The sequence below is a fragment of the Larus michahellis genome, chromosome 5 (genome assembly GCF_964199755.1).
Source record: "Larus michahellis chromosome 5, bLarMic1.1, whole genome shotgun sequence".
Classification (NCBI taxonomy): Eukaryota; Metazoa; Chordata; class Aves; order Charadriiformes; family Laridae; genus Larus; species Larus michahellis.
Window position 1 is genome coordinate 16,658,114 of NC_133900.1, and position 21,635 is coordinate 16,679,748.

Below are 21,635 nucleotides of genomic sequence, written 5' to 3' on the forward strand. Positions count from 1 at the left end.
TCTTGGGGTCCCCCTGCCAGCGCAGAGCTGGGGAAGAAGGGATTAGAAATACACAACCGGCAGGTGAATAAATGGTGATGAAGATTGAGTCTCCGTTGTCTTTGTAAAGCTTCCTCCAAATACTCCGTACTGGGACCAAGTACTAGAGAGGTAGATTTTAATAGATTTGGGGTTGGTTTGTTTTTTTTTTTTATTTCTTACTATGGTGCTGATGTATATGTAATGTTAAAAAAAAAAACTTATTTGTAAATATGTTTTTACAATTCTACAGATATCACTGGGTCTACTATCTGTAAAATATATACATATAAATATATATATATATACTGTTTGTTTAAAATAGAGTATTTTTATTTCATTCTTTAACTCATCCTTACTGCAGTGGTATTGCACTTCAGATGACGTCTATTTACTAATTTGTACTGTACCCCTGACAGCAACTTCCTCCATTTTATTCAGATTTTTCTAGTTTTCTGTTTTTACTTTGTACATTAAGCATTGCTTATTTCCTTTTAAGACCTGTACAGAGGCTCTGAAAATGTAGAAAAAGACCTGATGTTAACATACCACTTTTAAAGAAAAAAAGAAAAAAAAACAAAACAGAACAAAACCAACCAAACAAACAAAAAAAAAACAAATAAAAGATGGTTATCTGAGTCATATACAAGGCTGGTTTATAGGATCATCTCTCGCCCCACGCCTGCGCCTCGGTGGGTGATCTTCCAGGGGGAGGAGGGAAGCGGCTTCAGGCAGGGGTTTCTCCGTGGCAGCCTGCGGAGCTGCCCTTGCCCGGCCGGACGCGGGGCAGGTATAGCTGGTACCAGGCCACCCCTCTTGCCCTGGGCTTTTTCACCACCCTCTGCATCCTGGTTAGCCCTGCCAGGCACATCCGAGCTGCTTTCCCCATGGCCAACGGAGCCACAGGTTGCCGTGACGGCAAGGAGTGCTTCAAGAGGTGTCATGAGGTCCCTTTCTCAAAACTGCAGGTGCTCTGAGGTGAGGTCTGTGCTCAGGCAGTTGCTATGGGGGGAGCTGGTCCATAATTGGGCCCAGCTCCAAACTTTTGCATTTATTCCATGTAGGGAGCAAAAGGAGGGAGTAGGGAGGGGCTTTCAGGGGAGGACACAAGATGGAGAGCGCAGGGTGGAAGAGTCCTGCAGCTGAGGTGTGGGAGGTGAGGTGGGGTGGAAGAACGGAGATACGGGGTTGGACATAGAAGTTGGAAAGAGGAGATGGGGAAACTGGGGAAGTGTGAAGACACATGCTTAGAGTAGTTCCCTATCACCTACTACCACTACAGCGTGACAATCGTGTTGTCAGAAGCCTTCAAGGCTCGACACCAATTTCTCCATGTTTCCAGCCTAATGGGGAGTCATCGTGGATCAGACATTGGACCTCCGCACAGCTTGCTGTTCGGGATGTCGGCGTGGCTTGGCTCCACAAACAACCTTTAAGGTGAGGTTAATGTCTCTTAATCCAGTCCTTTACCATCCTAAATGTGGATGATGGGGCACAAGGAGTGAGGCTGGCCCAGATCAGAGCACTCGTCAGAGCTACTCCCCAGCACGTGCTGGAGAGGGCTTGCTGAGAAAGGATGCTTTCAGCAAGAGGCCCCTAGGTACCGACTGGCTTTGGAGCTGCAGCAGCGACCATCATCGTTTCTGATTGCGACCGACAGAAGAACGTTTGCATCAACTCACAGCATAAGCTGAAAGTGCAGCCTGACACCGACTCCTCCATCAGCCGGCAGGAAATGGTGTGGTTCTTGCTGGAGTTACACTAAATACTGACGCTGACAGCACCCATCCGTTATAGGTGCATTTTGTTTTTAATTATAGATGAGTCAGTCTTTGACGCTTTTTGATCTGTCCTGGCTCACTGGGGAAAAAGCAGTGACTCAGAAGACAGGTGGCATCCTCAGCTCTAGGCCTACTTCTGCCCTCCTGTTAGCTGGTGCAGCTCCTCAAATGTGAGGTCCGTGTTTATCCCCTAGCTCTCTGGCTTTGCGCTGCTGGATGATGCTTGGCAGCCTCACACCTGCATTTTTTGGCATGTGAAATTGTCCCCGTACGACAGCAGTTTATTCCTTTCTGGAGAAGAGGGGAAGGAGAAGAAGGAGAAAGAGAAGCTATGTATAGCTATCTAGAAATATGCCAGACCACTGCAACAGGTAAGCTTGGAATGGAATAATTTCAGAGGCAAAGGCCTATTTGAACACAGTTAGTGACCCTTTGGGCCTTTCCTAGTGTGTATTTAAGCCTCTTACATACTTTGGACCTTTGCCTTGGTTTTGACTCCAGTGGCAGCACTTCCTGCTGCCCGTGACTGTGTGAAGACATCACTGGTGGGTGTGTAGGTGGATGGTCTGTCTTTCAGCCCACGGAAGGGCTAGTGGAAGAATTCCCGGTGATTTCTGTGGTGGTTAAATCTGTCCCTGTCGTACTTTCTCCCTGGAGGCAAGCGCCAGAGACTTGCCCTTTCCGCAGCTGTGGCAGCTCCAGCCCGTTCACCATCACGATCTGTCCTTTTCTACTCAGCAGCCATTATTGGACCCAAGTCTCGCACCTTTGCACTTGTTTCATTTTATTGTTCCAAATGCTATTTCAGCCTTTGGCACTTGCAGGCACTAAGTTGTGCCTTTTAATCACAAGCTAACTTCTGTACAGGTGTCCACCTTTTTCATCTGAAAGGTTATTATGAACCCGATCCAACACTCAATTTTCTGTGGTCAGGTTATCAACCTCAGTACACGTTTAGAAAGACCATAAGCATGCTCATTATATAAACATGCAGCATTTTTTGGCCAAATCATGTCTTCAGAGGCATGGCAAGGAAAATTTCTGCCTGCTGCCTCTAGCGTGGGTACATTCAGCATTGCCTAACTAGTTTGAATTATCAGGAGCTACCAAAATAGTCAGGCATGGCCTTGCTTCTCTGTTCTTCTACATAGTTTAAATTGACCATCAGGATACTTGGAGCTGATGGTGCTAAGCTACCACTTTTCCCCCCCTTTTAGCAGATAACTGTTCTCACAGTCAGTTTGCTTCTCATTGTCGTTTTATGATTCCCAGAGCCATGGCCATGCTGGGACATTTGTCTAGTCTTTCCCACACCCCTGCCATCTGTGCCTTGGTGGGAGACAATGCAGGAGACCCAATTGTTAGATGAGCATCTGTGCCTTCTTTTTGTCTGGGCTGGCTCTCCCTCTCGCAAGTGCCACACTGTGGGTACAGCTTCTCTTCCAGAGGCTTTGTGTGAGGACTGGGATCTGCCTCCAGCAGGGCCCCACTTCCACAAGAAGGGTGTTTGAGCATGTGTTGAACTGTAAACGCCCATACAAAATCAAAAGGCCTTTGCAGAAACGTAGGGTCAAGTGTAGCTCGAAACATTTTCCTGAAGAAAGCAGCATTTCCATATGTGCTTAGACAGGCTCCCGTGGTGGGATTGGGTATACTCGGAAAATTGGGACCTTGCAGCGGCAAATTGCATCGAAGCGTGTTTTTACGTTTGTGCAGCACGGATGGCACTACTGGGGAAAATGAAGAGGAGCAAAGGAAGACGACAGAGGCGTTGGCAAAGCTGAAGGACATTGGGTAAGATGGGCGGATGCTTGCAGTGCCAGTTGCAACTAAGTTACTTAGCGAATTAATGGGTTTAGTTTTATGTAATTTGTTTAGGGTTTACGATATGGGGTGGGAAAACAGAACATTTAATTGCAAATGCAGATGTGACATGACATTCTGTCTTACTGACTCTTTTTCAAGGCTGTAGGGAAAGGAGAAAGTGTAAACAGCTCTGAAAAACCATGCATTTTACCTTGCAACAAGCTGTTAGTAGAGAGCTCTGATGCTTTATTTACATGCAGCTTATCTTTTTGGTGTTCAGGGAAAGCATCCACGTTATTTATTTTTTTAAACAGTCTTCAGAACAATTTACGTAGTTTCTTCATGATGCTGAAGTCCAGGTATTCATTCAGAAAGCTGTTAACGATCCCAGCTGCACCCAGGGTTATCAAGCAAGTTAGAATTATCAGATTCAAATAAAAACCTGTTAACCTAGAAGTGGAAAGCAGAAAAATACTGTTACAAGTGAAACTGCTTGTCCACACCAGTTAAGAAGAGGTGTGTAGAGTCAGAAAGGACCACTGCGGAAAGGTTACTTTGGAGTGTTTTGGTAATAAACCATTCCCACACATGACTTTTGCTAGGGAGAAGAGAGATTCCCAATATCCTCTCCAAGGGAAAGCTCTCCCCCAGTGTTTCTAAATATTCGTGTGGAAGTTAGGAACTTGCTCCAGGATGAAGCTAGCTCTTCCCATGACATGAAGACCTGTAGGTAAAGCCACAGACAAGCTCGAGCACCTCACTGCAACTCTAAGCGTAGGAGTGTGAGAAAGAAGCTGTAGGGGCCGAGGGAGAGGTGCGCGTGTCTCTTACATCCACATCTGTTGGTCAGGTACTCTCCCCTGAGCTACAAGGTCTGGTTATCAGCTTGACTTGGAGATGGATTTTTTGACCGGAAAGAGAGTGTTGATCCTAAAAAATCAGTGATTAGGGTACTGTCCTGGTTTCAGCTGAGATAGAGTTAACTTACTTTCTAGTGGTTGCTGTGTTTTCATATTTGCTGTGAAAGGAATGTCGATAATGCATATTGTTTTAGTTGTTGCTAACTGATGTTTATACTAGCCAAGGACTTTTTTCATCTTCCCATACAAGCTGGGAAAGAGCATAGACAGCACAATGGAATGGCCAATGGAATATTCCGTACCATAGACGTCATGCTTGGTATATAAATGGGGGTTGGACGGTGTGGGGAAAATGTGATCTCTGCTCAGGTTGCGCTGGGCAACCAATTCACCAAGCAACGAAAGGTCTCTTTGGAGAATCCCATCACGTTAGCATTGGAGTGAGGTCTGAGGGGCTTGTCAGCCTTCAATTTATAGCCAGCTATCCCCATACCCACGGAGGTTGAAGGAGGGTGGGTGCTCGGGCACCGCTGGGGGTGTGGGGAGCCTCAGAATCTCACTGGTGCCTAAAGACTTGATGTAAGTAGCCTGCCACGTCTACATGCGGATTTGAAAATGGTGAATGAAGTATGAGATTTTTCTCAGTTTCAGGAGAGCAGGAAAAAAGTCTTTCACTTAGCCCTTTAAGCATCTATCAGAGCCAGCTGGAGGGACAGGTGGAGGATACAGCTCACTTGCAAAAGCCTCTCCAGCACAGAAACTGAGTAGAAGGTGCATGTTCCTGCTGTATTCTTAAAAAATCCAGCCTTGGCAAATCTGAACTGCAATTCATGTCATCAAGTACAATAGTATGTGTCATAACCAGCTCTTTGAGCACACAGACCAGGTTTGTCCTTATAACTAGCACGGCTGTAGTCAATGATGATGGTTGAGACTCAGTGTGAAGACTAATGACCCTCTCACTACTAGGCCTGCTGGAGGCTCGTTGTGTGTTTTGGGGCCGGGTTCTGGGTTCTGCATGCCTGCCTTGTGCTGACCTGTTGCCAGCTAAAGCTGGAGGCGAGCACCAGCTGGGCTGCAGAGGCAGCCGCCTGAGCAAAGCCATTTTCTAGGGCTGCCAGGCTGAGTCTTGGCATCCTCTGTTCAATGCAAAGAAATTCAAGTCTCACCAGAGTGTAAAGCTCTGCTAATAGTAAAGCCAGCCACTGTTCCTTGGCTTCCTCGAGAGGCTGGATCAGTTGGTCTAAAAGTACTGAAGTGAAGCATGGGAAAGATTTCTTAAACAAAGGACTTTTTAGTTTGCTGATTAAAGAAAAGTCCGTTATGCTCTGCTTGTTCATTCATTTCCATGGTTTTGCTCCCCAAACTTCCTTAATAGTTGCTAGACTTCTGGTTGGTGTTCATTGCAGTGTTTGAATTATTGCATCTTTTACTGGGAGAAATAAAAGTATCTCCATATATTTGTTCCAGAAAACTTAGCCGCTCCCTTCTCTTAAGCAACAGCTCTTCCAAAAAGGATAAAGGACTGTTGTAGACTGTAGTGAAGGAGAATGGTAATATCGGTACAGAAGCTGTGGGAAATAGCCCTGTAGTACAGCCTTTTTGCTGCTGCAGGATTATTCACTACAAAAATACTCTGATTGCTTTGTGTCTTCCTCTAGAAATATACATCCTAAGTTTTTTAATTTCATGACAAGCATGTATCATGCTATTTTCTTTTTATGACTGATACGTGTGCTGGAAGAGGAGCCTTAGGTCAGAACACAGAATGTAGTGCAGTGTCTTCAGCGAAACAAGAAACAAACCGTGTGTTTGAGTGTTTATAGTGGAGGGGTGTTTTGCTGGTGGGCATGTTTGTTGAAGCAGAATTCATGTTATGAGATGGTGTGCACTTAACATTCATTAACGTATGCTTATCTGCAGCTGTGTTCTTTTGTCTGTGGTGAAAGTTCATCAGCCTACAAGGCCAGATTTGCTTGCATTTTTTGTGGCCAGAGTAAAGGTCTTAACGTGACAAACTGAGGAAAAATGACAATAGCAGGCAGGCAGGCGCTGTGCAAGCCTTGCCTGAGCAGTCTCCCATCCCACAGCAGTCCTGATCTGCAGAACCGTGCTGCTGTTTTCAGAGCTCTCCGAGTCTGGTTGCCAATATGCTCAGTACAAAGCAGGCACCCACAAGGTGAGCATCAACCCTCTTCTCTCTCGTGACCTGCAGCATGCTCACGTCTTAACCTAGGCTTCTACTGCAACAGCCAGCCCTCTTCCCTGAGGGCTTCCGCTTCAGACCTCCTGCTGACACTTTACACATGTTGCATTCAATTATAGTCACTTTTCACTGCCAGTCCTTGGCTCTCAGCCCAGCTTCAGACCACAGCCTAGAGCTTTTAACCTGAGTTCAGTTGGTAACTCCTTACCTTCCTTTCACAGACTGTACGTAACCATGGAAGTACTTGTAGCGGGCAAACACGTACAGCAGACCCAGAAAGGAAGCTGATTCTATGAAAGAAAAGATTATTAGCTCAAAAAAACCCAAAACAGAAAACTAAGAGATTAGGATCACAGACAGAAACTTTAGTTAAGTTTTCTAGTTGTATAGGTCTGGGGATTTTCACAGCTACCCATACCCTGGGAAGCTCTCTTGGGAAAGAATCATTCAAAGGAGATATACGTATTCTTAATCATCCACTACAGAAGGATCTTGATATGGGTTTACAGATGGGGGTGGGCACAGGACTCTCCAAAAAAATCTAAAAACATTCCCTGAAAATGAGACCTCAAGAACTAATGTGAATCTGTACCTCTCCCCTGCCCCAGTTTGGTGGTTATCCCAGAGACAGGATAGTGGGTTGGAGCACTGTGGCTTGACCCAGCCCTGTCATTTTGTATTGTGATGGCAGTTCATGCTAAAGGGGAGTGTTTGTTTTGTTAAGAGAATCTTATTTATGTTGTTAATAACCTGCTTTGCATTTATATAGCAGCTTTTATCCAAGGACATGAGAGAAGGCTGTAGTGAAGTTAGCTTTCTGACCTCCCTGTGGGAAGAGTATAAAGTCACCTCCATTTGATAGATGGAGCAGGGTGTGTAGGTCAGTCGTATTATCCAGGACTAAGCTGGATAATTTTGTGTTCTTTCAAATGGTGCGAGTGAGTACTACAGAGGACAGCTTTTGCTGTGTTCTGGATTAACTCGTGTAAACATACCTACGGGAGATGCTCAGCTGAAAAAATGACTTAAAGAGGAGGTTAACACAATCCTTCTTTTCTTACATATGACAGCGCGCGCCTGTGTTGCTGGTTAGCAACTGTGATTTTCCTCGATGCAATTATCTGTCTATGAGCGCATGTACTATCTCGTATACAATTTGTTGACTTAGGTGGTGTTACTTTGGATTTACATTGGATTTGCAGTGGAGATGGGACTGCCCCCTCCAGAAAAATTACTCTTTCAGAGCAAATATAAAAAATCGAAAAGAAACCTAGTCATTCAGGAAGGAGAGGTATACTGGGCACAAGCTAGTTATCCTTTCTCAAGCCCACAGACGTCATGCTTCTAAAACATCAGCTGGGGAAGGGTTAATAGAGCAGAATGGCAAAATTAGGCTCTATTAGGAGATATCACAAACCCACCTTGGAGGGGTATGAAAGCTCTGTGGCATCTGAGTTCAGAAGGTTTGGCCAAAACCTGACCCCCTGCTAGGCACCTGAGAAAACACCATAGGTTTTCAGGAGCCCCCGCCGCACACCTGCAGTACAGTATCTATGGCTGGAGATGCCGCTGTTATGACTGCACTTCAGCGCTCAGCGCTATGTCCCAGAACAAACAAATGAGTCATAGCCCAGCAGCGATGTCACTCAACTGGGATGTAAAAACCCAAAGGTTTGCTGGCTTGAGCTCCGTCTCCATCAGCCAGGGGTCCAGCCATGGGCACGAGTGCTCTGGCCTGAGTCTTTTCGGGCTGCCTCCTCCCCGGGGATGACAGCTATGCTTGATGTCCTGTGAGAATTGTCCCGTAGTATGCAAATAATTGTTAGTGGGAAGGATCTGGGAGCTGCTTTTCTGAATGATTCACCCTGCAAATCCACTGAGTGTATGATAAACGTGCCATGTGCTGGCTCCTTGATTTGCAGAGAGAAGTGAAAGCTGTCGGGGCGATGTGAAATGCCATGACTAAGTGGGGATTTGAGTGTCACTGAGCATTCTTCTAGGAAGGCTATGCTAATGTAATGCAATTAAAAGAAGGAGAAAAGATGTATACAGTCGTTTACCTCCTGATAAAACTAAAGTGTTTTAAAAAGTTATGTAAAACTTCTCAGGCCAAGATAAAAACAAAAAGTATTTACCTTGATTAAAAAACCATCCAGCAGTCCAGAGAACAGTCAGGAATATTGGGTAAAACTCCACACAGTTTTGTCTGCAGAATAAATTTGAAAGAACATTAGTCTGGAACAGGAAAGAACTGTGAGTGAGATTTTCAAGGAGAATTGGCTTTGGCCTCATTTAGTTGCCACTAAAGTTAATGCTATCGAATCCAGTGGGAGCACAGTCAAGCCAGCATTTGGTGTTCCTAAAAATTCTCTTCTTTGTAATCTCAAATACAAACTATTTCAGACATTTGCCTGTTAGCTAAACTTAGACAAGGATCTGGACCCCAACTCCGTGGATATAAATAGGACAAATAATCCTAAATCAAGTGTCTGTACAGCAGAGAGAGGCAGGAATTCCAGCGCATGGATGTGATGTTAATCGCTTATCTCCATACTCCAAGTTTTGTGGGTCAGCATTCCTGGGACTGCAAGAGGAAGCACAGAGCTGTGCAGAGGCATCTTGGATTGCTCTGCTGAGGCCAACTGCCTTTATGAAGTGCTATCAGGCACAGACAGCACATGACATATCTTCTTATGGTGAGGACCATAACATCTTTATTTGTGGACATCGGTTTTCCCACCAATATTTTGTTGGGATATCTTTCCTTGGTTGTTCTGAATAAATTACTTTTTAATGAATTAGGCAACCTTTTATATCTAACATATTTTGTTATCTAATACGTTGGCTAATATATTCTATGTCTCGTTGTTGTTATCCACTACAACTACAGTTACAGCAGATGGGATTGTTTGAAATAAATATAAATGCTTTTGCATACGGTCATTAGCTAATAACAAACTGAAGCCCTTTAGGAAAATGCTGCCTTCTTAGGTTATTCCACTGTTACCCACTGTGAAGACAGAGGTTTTCTGTGCTTGTCTTCCATGTGTTTGGTGTGAACCACAGCTCAAGAACTGACAGCACAGCCTGCTAGATCCAGAACATCTGAATTCTCTAAGTTACAGTCAATTAGCTCTCAGCCCCTACTTAGGTTTGTGTAATCTGATTGCCTAGTTTGATCAGAATTTGAGCAGTGACTGTTTTAAATGAGATGAACTTACCCCACTATCATTAAAATAATAGCTGAACCATTTGAAAAGCGATCTGTTAGTTATTTTTCTGGGTTTTTTTGAGCAAAGGATGCAAAGAAAAGGTAACATTTTAAGATAATGTTTTTGCTTCTCTTCCGGACTGAATTGTTATTCATTGCCACCTTCTTAATGATCTTGGACTTACTGTGCACGAAATGTTCTGTCAAATTCTGGAGCTCCGGTGACAGCTGGGGGCATGACCTTGTGCTTCATTCTCGATTTCCCCACCAGCCAAGCAAAATGACCTGTAAGCAAAAATAAGGGCTCACAAATTACACAGTTCCCTGGCTCAGTTGCGTCCGTAACACATCGGTAATTTTTTAAATAGAGATCATTATTCTTCAGCGGTTTCCATTTCATTTGACACAGAGAGACCAATGTTAGATAAACTAGTTTTTCCCTCCGAAAGTTTAGATCTCCTCCTCAAGAGTGACACTTGTGAGGAAGGGGAAAAATTGCTATTTCAGAAGTATATTCATTCTCTTTTTGTGTTTGCTACGCTAGCTCTGACTTAAATATCCTTCCACCTCATCTGAATCCTAGAACTGCACAGTCTAAGTCATTCTACAGTGGCAGCCTGCTGCCTTAGCAGGATCTCAGTAACCACACTGCGCTGATGGAAGTCACTTCCCCACTCACTTGAATAGTGTGTGGTCATTTTGTTTTAGTGACACTAAGAGGTGTGACGCTTTGAAGTATGGGGCAGCATTACAATCTTTGGAAACAAAAATCCGGTCGCCACATTTTTAAAGCGATTTACCCATAGAAGATTTACCCATATCTTCTAGTGCCTGCTTTTCCATCTGTTATTGTCTCAGCCTCTCGAAAACCAGCGCGTTGGAAAGAGCAGAGAGCTGCAACTGGGGAGGCTGTGGCCTTTCCCTGCTCTCCACCTCATCTGCTGGAGAGCACTGAGAGCTACCTGTTGGAAGACCTAGGGTGTTTCTGCCTCCACTGATTGGAGCTGATAGTACTTACCTGTCTTGTAAAAAGCATTTTTTACAACAGATGCAGTGCCATGAAGAAGACAGATTACTTGCTGTACAGTCACTAAATATCAGTTACCTACCAAAAAACCCCAAACCAGTCAAACTCTGTCTCTGTCCTTCTGACCTGTATTTCCAGGATTACTTCTGATGCATATATGTATGCCTTATTTTACTGATGTCCTCATTGCAGAAGTCTCCCCCTAAAAGTTAAACAGAGGCTCGCAAGGACAAAAGGCAATACACAGACAGCAATTTTCTGCATGCAGCAGAGCTACTGGGCATCACCCTGTTTGACTTTAAAGCTCTCTGTGTACTTGGAGTTATTTTTCTGGCTGTGTCATAGCCGCCATGTACGAGAAGCTCGCTAACTACCTTGTACCTAAACTTTACCTGGATCCAGAAACCAGGCACCCACCTGAGTTCACTAAAAAGACCTGTCTAAGGTGCATAGAGCATACCTGCTGTCCTCCCTTCTGGGAGCAGTGCCATTAAAACACAGCTAGAGATATCAGTGGTGCTGCCCTGTGCACCTCTTATGGCTAAGCCTTGTGGCCAAAGCCTCTTCCCAAAAAAGCATTTTCCCATCTGTCTTCTCCCCATATAAGAAATTACGGTCTGTGTTCAAGTGACCTCTTAACCTTTCTCTCCAGAGACTAGTCAGACCATCTCAGATATCTCTCTCTGTAAGGTGGGTTTACAGGACCTTTCATTGTATTTGCATCCAGCAAGACCTCCTCCACTCCCACCACACATCTCTTGTCATGCCTGGTGATTCATCCATTATTTGCCACCTTGCAGCCCTTTCAGAAGAGAAGAATGGTCGTGGGGAAGGTTTAGGGAACATGCTTCAGGGAGACTGAAACTTGTGGAAGCACAAGAATTACCTCTGATAAATATTTTCCCAGAAAACTTAACTGAAAAGTTGCTTTTTAACTTCTGTCAGCCCCAAAATGATCTATTTTTTGAAATGACAAATACTATATGCTGGCAAGTCCTGCCTGGCGTATTAGTCAAAATGGTAGGTGATCCATAGTGTTGTGTGCAATGGCATTTTTAGCCAGCAATGCGTTCCTTGTTTTCTGGCCATACTGAGCCATTCAATGCTTACAGTCAGTCTGGGACCAGGTTTTTTCTACTGAGGAACTAAGGCAAGCCAAGGTGGCTCATTGCACCCAAATCAGTTGGGAAAAAAAAAAAAAAAAAGGCCTTGAATGGATGCTGGACAAAATAAACTTACTGGGGGAAGTAAGAAGATTACGGCCCTGTAGGGGCCAAATCGTTCTTGTTTGTTCAGTACAATTAACCAAAGCAAATTGTCAAGGCCATGGTATAACCCTGGCCTCAGCTGCAATGTGATTTGCCCTTGGTATAGCTTGGTCAGCAAGACTCTAGTTTGGGGGGCAGAGATTTGCACACGGGAGACTCTGGCTAACCCTATGCAGAAACAGGTTGTGATAGTATGACAGTACAGCTGACCATCGCAAAGTCCACTACTTTAGTGGCTTCTGCTGTGACTGATGGGAACTTTGCTACAATTAGGGCCAAGTGGGCTTTTATATGCCAATGAAACCCAAGCTGTGGCACTGTGTAATGGGAGAACTAGTCACACCTATCACCTTAAAAAGAACAGGTGAGCCTGGTGTGCAGAACAAGACAGGTATCAACCAGGGACTTGAAAAGAGCTCAGAGAGGAATAATTACTATATTTTTTTGCTAACTGCATAGGACTCGCCTTTTAGTTCCTTTCTGGTGAATGGAAAATAGCGATGTAACTCCAAATTTAAGCTTTGTGATTATGGTTTAACAAGGGCTAAAGTAAACAAGAAAGCAATGGGAGAGCTCTTCTGCCCCACCCACTGGAGCTGCTGTCGTGAGGACTCCAGAAAGCATTGCAGCAGGAGCAAGGAAAGATTTTCACAGCCTTTTCTTCCCCCTGTATCAAGTTGTTCAGTTCTAGCAGGCTAAATTACATGACTGAGGTAGTTACAAAGTATGCTTGACTTGCCTTTGTTTGCTTTTTTTTTTTTCTTTCATCTTCAGGTGGCATTTATGGTTACTGAGTTAATGTCTTTACTCTGAAAATATGGGACAAAGCAGGCTTTCAAGGAACATTACTCTCAAACGTTTTTTTATGTGTTAAAAAGCCTGTAGAGAAGCTGTTACCTGTATCGCAGTGTATGATAGTGTATGTTAATTTGCATGGCTTACAACATTTAAAAAAAAAAAAAAATCAAATACTTTTTAACAATGTCTTGCTGGGTCCTGGAATTACGAAGAGTGATTTTGAAAGGTGGCTAGTTCAGAGAGATGCCTCAATATAGTGGGACCCCAGTCCTCCCTGTTCTCTCCTGTGTCAATGACTGGGATTCATTCTGTCCTTTCATTGGATTCCCTTGTTTTCCCATCAGCCTACAAAGCCCTAATCTCTCAAGCAAATCTTAGCTGCTTAAAACTGGATTCTTGACTGGAAACCACTTCTTGCATTGTTTCTGCTCTTTCTTTCTACCCTAGAGCATTTCTTGCACAGCTTAATTTTCTACTGACCTGATTCTTTGAATACCTCATGGTTCTAAGACACTAAATCTGGTACCTCTGGTGATTGCTAAGCAAAACCTGACTTCCAGCACTGCTTCAGGGAGGTCATATTGCCCATTAGCACCTTCCTAACGCAGAACCGGAGGCTCAGCAGAAAAAACAGAGCCCCGAGTGCTGTGTATGTTGTATTTTGACCACGGCAAGCGGTCACATGCTGGGCTACTCCTCTTGCATGAACTGGTTATAACACACACTTATGGTGCCGGTTTCACGACGTTCATTTGCACTCCCATAAATGAATCTGTGTTGGTTTAGCCATGCTAGAAAGCATGCTGAAAGTAACCCAAGCTGCGATGATTTAAATCAGATCAGCAGATCAGATTCTTACACGCGTCTCTCTTTGGGCTTGATGTCAGGCTGCCGGTGTAAATTAAAACCCAGGTTTTCTTTTCTCTGCTGTGATCTTAACTATGATTAAGTAATATGGATTTACCATCACAAGGAAGAACATAGGTATTTTCCCCCTCCCTTCGTGGTTCCAGAATCTGTACAATTCCTTGAGTTTTCAAACTGCAGTACTTTTCCAGATGTTTGTTTGGTTTTTATTCCTTCACACTTCTACCTTAAAAATCAAGGCAGGCAAATTGAACTTTCACAGAAGTCAATGGGAAATATTGCCGCCAGATAGAAATGTATGTGATCATACCCTGAAGATCACAGGGGTATGTTGTAGCTGGTCTGATGACAGAAAAAGAGAATGCAAATTTTATGGGCTTTTTATTTGCCTGCCATTGTGTTGGGCTTTTTATAACCTGGAAGGGTCACATTCTCAAGCCTTTTTTCTGCTGGGTACGAATGTTATTTCAGTAGTTGAGGCTTTGAGAACAAATAAACAAACAATCAGGCCACGTAGACAGGTTGCCAGATAAGTTGGCAGTGCTATAGATTCTGAAAATAAGGCAAAATAATTATTTTTAACTTGCTCTTAGTCTCATGCTAGTATAGCACAAATGCCTTCAAAATGTATCACAACTATCTGAATCAATATATTTCAAAGAAAATAATGACAAGCATTAAAAATAACACTGCAGTTTTTAGACCAATACACAGCAAAAGGAGCATCTCAGACTTGCCCACTTCCTTCCCTAGTCCTTGATTCTCAGAGCCATATCAGCAGGGGATAAAAGAAATCCATTTAGATCTTAAAGAAACGTAATGATGAGGATGTAATATGGAATCTCTCATATTATTACTGCCTGGTGTAAAGGTTTGTTTTCTTCTTTCATTTCAGATACTCAGTATATATCTCTATTTCACAAAACAGTTTTTTCAGTGCTTTCAGTCCAGCATTAGTGTTTGATTTCACAATTTACTCTCACTTTTGAGGTTTTCAATTGTATAGGTGCCTAAATAAGAATCGAAAGCAAGACACGATGTGGCTTTAGGGTAACTTTACAGCTAGTTACAAGCTCTCACTATAGTATGATTCCAGGAAGTCAGCAAACAAAATAGAATTGAAAACAAAATAGTTTCTCCCACAGGGAAAAGTAATCTGTCCCACTGAGCCAACCCCCTGTCAGACTACAGGGAGGGTAAACAGTGTTCCGGTGAGAAAAACCTTAGGAGTTCTCAGAAATTAAAGTTACAGAGCAGCCAGTTTATCATAAAATAATTTCCAGTACTTCAGAACCGGTGGAAACCTCCCCAAGCCCCAGCCATGCAACCCCCCAGGATCTTACATTGCTGGAAGGCGGAAAGAAGAGAGACAGCCGCAAGCAAAATTAAATCACCAGCCATGTTCCCAGCAGCTTCCGTGTGCGAGCAGGATGTGTGTATAGGAGAGAGAGCTTGAGTGAGCAATAAGGAAAAACACCAGGTGGGAGAATTGTAGTGCTTTTCAGCATTGCAACAAAGGTCTGCCCTGGAAATAAAACAGCCGAACTTTTTAAAACAAGAGCGCAAAATTATGGCCGTTTTTCATTCCTGAAAAAGTTCAAATACAGTCAGCCAGCCCTGCCTGCCTCTTGCCTGCGTGAAAGCACAGAGAGAACAAAACCAGCCTTGCCTGCCTCTGTGGATTCAGCTGTTCTTTTATGCCTTAGATTTCAGTTGCAATGTCTTTGGGGGCGAAGACTTTTTGTTCTGTGTTTGTACAGGGTCTAGCGCGGCGAGGTCTGCGTCCATCACGAGCGGTGCCACTCGAAAGCAGCAGGTGCAGGAGATGCGAGGGAAGACCGGAGCTTTGTATTGTCCCTACGCTTAATTTTTATGGGTTTTGCCCAACATGTACAGCTTAGGCTCTGATGGGTAACATGACAGCCACTTTACAAGCAGTCGGCATGCAGAAAGGAATTGTTCAGGATAGTTCAAAGGGTAAAACAACTAAGAAAGAAAGAAGGAAAGAAATATCTCTCCTCCTTGTACTGCCTGGAGTACACGTCCTATAGCTTATGCCTAGTCCTAAAACTGGGAGAGATTCTCTCAAGGAACATTTTTTCATCAGCTAACTAACAGGAAGCTTAACGTCATTAGCCTTTATGATCCCATAAGACCGCTGGAACAAAACCAGTGTAATGTTTGTTGTGACTCCAGGATTATCTATCCACTTTGCCTCCAGCTGATGTTAAAGTGGGGATATTTCATTAACTTTAGTCAAATTTGCTAATTTTAAAGGCGAACGTAAAAAGGACTTTAAAATCAGTTATTTTACCTTGCGAAAACTTAAAAGGTTATTTCTTGGGTATTACTTCAGTATATTGTTCTTTCTAAAGACTGTAAGAGTTAGATATACTGTAATAACAATAGTTGGATGTTTGTGCTTAGTAACTCTTTGATTGCTGATTTATGCACTTTAATTGCGGTTCTTGTTGTAGTATGGGTTGGCTCTCTGACCACACAGTCTCTCTATGTTTTTACGGGCTGGCTCAGAAGTGTTCCATGCATTGCCACCCTCCTGATATAGGGAAGTGAAGGAAAATTCTAACAGAGCCGGTCATTTGAAAAGTAAAAACCACAAGGGCTAAACGTTTTAGGGCCAGCTGACATTGAAGTTATGGGTTTTTTTCTGACTTTATTCAAAGGATATGAACTTCAAAATAGCAATGGACATAGAAAATCAAGGAAAGATTGACTTAAAAGCAGGCAGGAATACAATTTAGGGCAGGGGGGTAAATCCACAGAAATATTGTAAGTTACGTGTCTATTATGGCTGAGCTAGAGTCTGCTTAAAACTCTGTTCACTGTCCACTGGTAGCAGAGAGTTTGTAGTTGCCTATAGATTTATAATGCTTTTAGTCATACGTACTCCACAGCCCATGTTATGCTTCCTCCCTGTGTAACCCAGAATAGAAAGTCGGCTCATACACAAAACAAGGCTGGGTTTATTTATGATGGTGGAAATACAGTAGTACCTCACATGCCCAGAGTTTTACGATGTGTATAAGCCCCAAGATATAAGTAGATGCCAGGATCGACCAAGAGGTTTCTCCAGTTATGTCAGGACATTCTGACAGCTTGTCTGTGGCTGATTTCTCAGCTTGCTCCTGATGAATGTAATACGATTTTGCATTTCCTTCACTTGCATGTGTTTCATATGTGCTTTGCCTATCTCTGCTGCTGCAAATGCATGTGTTTTCTGCAGCTGTCCAAAGCCGTCTCCAAAGCAAGAACAGAGGCTCTGAGCAGTGAAATGTTAATGTGAGGTCAGAGATAGTGGTGGTATCTTACCAGGTGCAAGTCCTTCCCATTTGGAAACAGTGGTATTTTATTGCTGCGCCATACTTTGTATGTGTGCTCTATGGGGAAAACAAGTTTCTCTAACTGTGATTTGCAGCAGTGGAAACTGAGGCATTGGGTAGGGATGGGACTTGCTGGTTTCGTGCAGCAGCTGTGTGTTGGAGCTGGGCGTCTGTGTACCCCAGGATTTAAGGCAAATTAGTAGTCCTGCCTCTTGCTGACCTGTCTGTCCCTGGCAGACCTTCCCAAAGACGCTGGCTCTTCTCTCTGTAGAGGAGCTCCCATTGACCAGCAGCGAAGGCAAACCCCAGCAGGGTGGCAGCGCTGATGTCACAGAGAGCGGACAGTTGGGGTAGTGAGACCAAAAGCATTTTAAGTGTGAAACCAGACTGATCAAATAAGCTCTTTTAATAGAGTTACACTGTCAAAGCTGCTCAGATTTTGTCTCTGAAGGAGCTGAAAACAGCTTTGCAAAGGGCAGTGTTCAGTCTACGCTGGGGTATAACTTCTTAAAGGCCAGATACAACTGGTGGTGCAGCATCATTTAGTTTTAAACACCTTCTAGAAGACAGGTGCTGAAGAACAGAGAGGCTCCTGTGGCTGGAAGGGAAAACACATCTGAACTCTCATATATTTCACCGGAAACATTTATAGGGTAAATCAAGACTATTACAATGTATGAGGCTAGCTCATGTATCAACAACAGTTTAGCTACAGCAGTAATGGCAGTGAGCTCTGCGGTTTACTAATTTACTCAGCTTTTCAACAATATATTGCAAAGAACATGGGCCTGTGTGGCATTGGGTCAGGCTTTAAATTTATCAGAACTATGAAACAGGTGAAAGAGGCATAAAATATGTTTACTCCTTCAAATGTTCCTGTTTTTACCTCCTAAATAACAGTTGTAACCCATGTCTGCTGTTGTTGCATAGATACTTTGCATGGAGCCTCAGAGGAAGAAGGGAAAGTCCATTTTATTCCGTTCACTTTAAGGTCTGGTTGTTCAGAGAGCCCTGCTTTGTGGCGGTGTTACCCAATAATAAAACAGATCCTCATTTTCTATCCCCATCGTCTGGACACTGGTGGCATGAGATCAAATTATTTTTGCTGGCGGTGGCAGGGCACATTAAAAAGGATTAAACAGAGTAGTAGCCAGAGGTTCAGATTTTTCTCCGATCTGCACCTTCTGCAGCCTAATGTCACCTCCATCAATACTGGATATAGGTCAGGATAGAATTGGTTCATGGTGCTCTCATCTGGCTGTACAAAAGATTGATGTGCTTTAACTCCCATCAGTGTTAATGTGAGTTGCTATATGCACATAAATTCCCACATGCCTGCATGCCTCTTGGATTTCCTTATGGCCTTTGGGTATCATTACATTTTTTCGCTTTGGACATTGCAGGAACATATCTGGGATGCAATTCTGGATTGCGGTAGAGAATAATATATTTTTACATATGTTTATAAAGCATAAACTGTGCCAATCTTGCATAATATCCCATTGTAATCACAGCAGGCTTTCAAAGTAGCAGCAAAAAGAGGAGTCTAGATTATTATAAAAAGTACCTACATGTAATTACAGTGTGGGGTTGTTTTTTGTTAAAATGGTGCTTTTCTTTTAAAAAAAACATGTTTTTTTTTTTCTTAAAATATCTTCACCTATTCTCAGCTCTGAGGAGCTCAGAAGTGCAATGGCTTGGGAGAGATTATCAGAACCTATTTGGGAAAATGGTGCACACACAAGCACATCTGCACTGCCATGTATAAAAGCTGTGTGTCTGTGGTGGTCAGGGAATACCTGGGGCATACAACTGGGTAGAGGCTGAATATTCCTCACCTCCCATGTCTCAGATCTCTTTGCTCAGAGAAGTTGTTGGATGCCCCATCCCTGGAAGTGCCCAAGGCCAGGCTGGATGGGGCTTTGAGCAGCCTGGTCTAGTGGGAGGTGTCCCTGCCCATGGCAGGGGGGTTGGAACTAAATGATCTTTAAGGTCCCTTCCAACCTAAACCATTCTATGATTCCTCCTAACCTGCGTGTTTCTGAGAGAAGCAGTAAATCTCCAGAGAAGAGGTACAGCCTAACACAAGAAGGGAATTCTGCAAACCCTGCCTCTCCCATTCATCTGGAAAGGAGGAGGAAGTGCAGCGTACAAATCTATTTCCCATTCTTTCCTTTGACTTTCCTTGCAAGAGATTCGCTGTGTGCTGCAAAAGCTACCAACCTGAAGATGGGATACGGTAGGCCTTGCAGTCACACAATGTCTGAGGAGAGAGTTAGGCAAAGTCACATTTCTCTTGTCAGTGAGTGTGATTAGATGCCTGAAGATGAGAAGCAACTCTCCCAAATTCTTCACCCTATGGAAATCAGTGTGGCTTATGCTCTGCGCCTCACTCACAGGCTAAAGCTGCTGTGGACCTATATCATCATCTTGCCTGCCTGCCTGTATAATACAAATTGGCAGCATTTCAGCAATGAATAACAGCTCATTAATAAGTGATGGGAGCTGGGAGGCAGCAGTGCTTCCAGACGTTCGAATACTTCCAGCATCGCGCAGTCCCGCCGGCTCTGCGTACCGGTATCTCCGGTTTGCAGCAGGCAGTCTTGGGAGAACTGAGGGCTGGTCTGTGAGATGCAGATCCTGCACAACTTATGTCTGGATCAAAAGGAGGTTTAAAGATTTTCCTGTTGCTATTGACCAACGGGAAGCAGATCCCCAGGCCAGCGTGACTGCTCTGATATCTGGAATGCAAGGGATTAATGGAGATTCAGCAAGAGATTTGAAGACATGTTGGTTGTATATCTCTTGTCTCCGTTCACAACACCTAGCAGATTTGTGACAATGGAGCACTTGCTATTTTTTAACTTGCTAACCTTGGACAAAGAGCGGTTCTAATTAGGTGAAGTGCTTCAGCTCAAGGGAGTCTTTTCATCCATACAGAAGGAAGTTCAATTTCATCTTTGTGGAAATCAGCTGTGTTTAGGAAGTAGGAGGTAAATTGTGCTCATGTTCAGCCTTATCCGATGCCTTTAGGCGGTAAGGCAGATTTGAGCATTCGCTCAGGTAGCTGACGAGCCAGGCCCTCCAGCCTGGCCAGATCTTCAGCGCGGCTTGCCTTACAGACACTCACAACTGTGTACCGTTATTTATTGTCTGCTTCTTCGACTTTTCAGAGGTAAATGTTGGCTCTTGGTGTCAGAGTGATGCTTGCCTGAATCCAGCTAGCGGGGGAATGTAGCAGCCCCAGTCATTGCTATAATAGAAACACTGACATTTTTCCAAGGTGCCTGCTCTAGTTATGCATTCAGCTGCTCCCAAATTTCTATCAGGTGGTATGCCCGATTCCCTGAGATTCCCTTGAAAGTCCTGTGTGACTTGCCCGTGCTAACAGAGGAGGTTAATGGCAGAGACAGGAACCAGAGCGGGTACCTGGCTGCCACCCTTGTACTTTGAATTCCAGACTGCACCCTCCTCCCACCTGGCAGGCCACAGAGCATGCAGGGACCTAGATGCCAGTTCCCTCAAGAAAAATAATGTAAGCAGCTGATATCACGAGTGCCATATTTACACAGGCATGTTTTGAAAAGAAAGAAAAACCCCGGAGAGTATCTTCCTTCTACCATGCTCCTCCATCTCTCTCTCCTGCGGGGCAGCCTGAGTCATGTCCAGCCCTTCCACGCCGGAGTGGGGTTTGATCCAAGCGCTGTCGGATCAGCCACGTTCCCAGGTCGACTGCTCCATCCTGGCTTGGCTTCTGTCTATCTCCTCAGCTCCTTCCTGCATCCCTCCCCAGCGTGATGGCCATTTCTTCTCTTGGTCTCCGCATCCTCTCCGTGCCCATTAGAGGCTCTGCTCTCATCCCTTCTCCTGCTCCCCGGCTCCGCCCATGTCCACTCTCCCCTGACGGATGCTGGCGTAGCTTTCCGAGTGGTTGTAGGTTAAAGCCGGGAGGCCCAGGAAGCTTTGTCTGCTCCTGGGCAGGGGAGGGGGTCCCTTGGCCGGGGTCTTGTGTTGCTTGGCAACATATTTCTCTCTCTCCTCCGACAGTCATTTCCCCTTGCAGCGCCTGCTGATGCACGCACAGCAAATGAAAGCAATATTACAGCAGCAGTTGCTCCTGTCTCTGCTTACTTGTTATTTACGGTTATTGGTATGAAAGGATTTGTAAACATTTCTTCACATCCTTCCTTGGCCAAAATAGATATTCTCACACGCTTTTGTGGCACGCCTGCATAATTAATGGATGGTCACTGCATTTCAGGGCACGTGACATACAATCTAAAGTGGCTGCTGGTTCTAAACATTTCTATTTTTCAGGCCCAAATTGAGACGTCCAAGGTTTTATACTCAGAAGTTCAAAAATCCAATGTAAGAGAGTCCAGCTCAACTGCCTCAAATTGTGACTCTCATTTTTAGGTACGCATACGTTTAACAAACTCTGCTCTGAATGGC

General features: G+C 44.1%; 1 protein-coding gene across 1 annotated transcript; it reads right to left on the reverse strand.

Annotated features, from left to right (window-relative positions):
* Positions 1–2,569: 2,569 nt before the first annotated feature.
* MGST2 (microsomal glutathione S-transferase 2) lies at positions 2,570–15,283 on the reverse strand. The gene is made up of 5 exons (XM_074589081.1): positions 15,186–15,283; positions 10,068–10,167; positions 8,807–8,877; positions 6,880–6,961; positions 2,570–4,055 (listed from the first exon to the last, which is right to left on the reverse strand). The coding sequence occupies exons 1-5, from the start codon at positions 15,241–15,243 to the stop codon at positions 3,923–3,925; spliced, it is 444 nt and encodes a 147-aa protein (XP_074445182.1). The 5' UTR covers positions 15,244–15,283; the 3' UTR covers positions 2,570–3,922.
* Positions 15,284–21,635: the final 6,352 nt, after the last annotated feature.

Bases quoted from the DNA above. Each gene is read 5' to 3' on its own strand.
- MGST2 (XM_074589081.1), bottom strand. From the start codon at position 15,243: ATGGCTGGTGATTTAATTTTGCTTGCGGCTGTCTCTCTTCTTTCCGCC. The intron at 8,878-10,067 runs GTAAGTCCAAGA...TTTATTCTGCAG, and splicing joins GACAGAACATTTCGTGCACA to ACAAAACTGTGTGGAGTTTT. The intron at 4,056-6,879 runs GTAAGGAGTTAC...TTCCACTTCTAG, and splicing joins GTACAGTCTGTGAAAGGAAG to GTTAACAGGTTTTTATTTGA.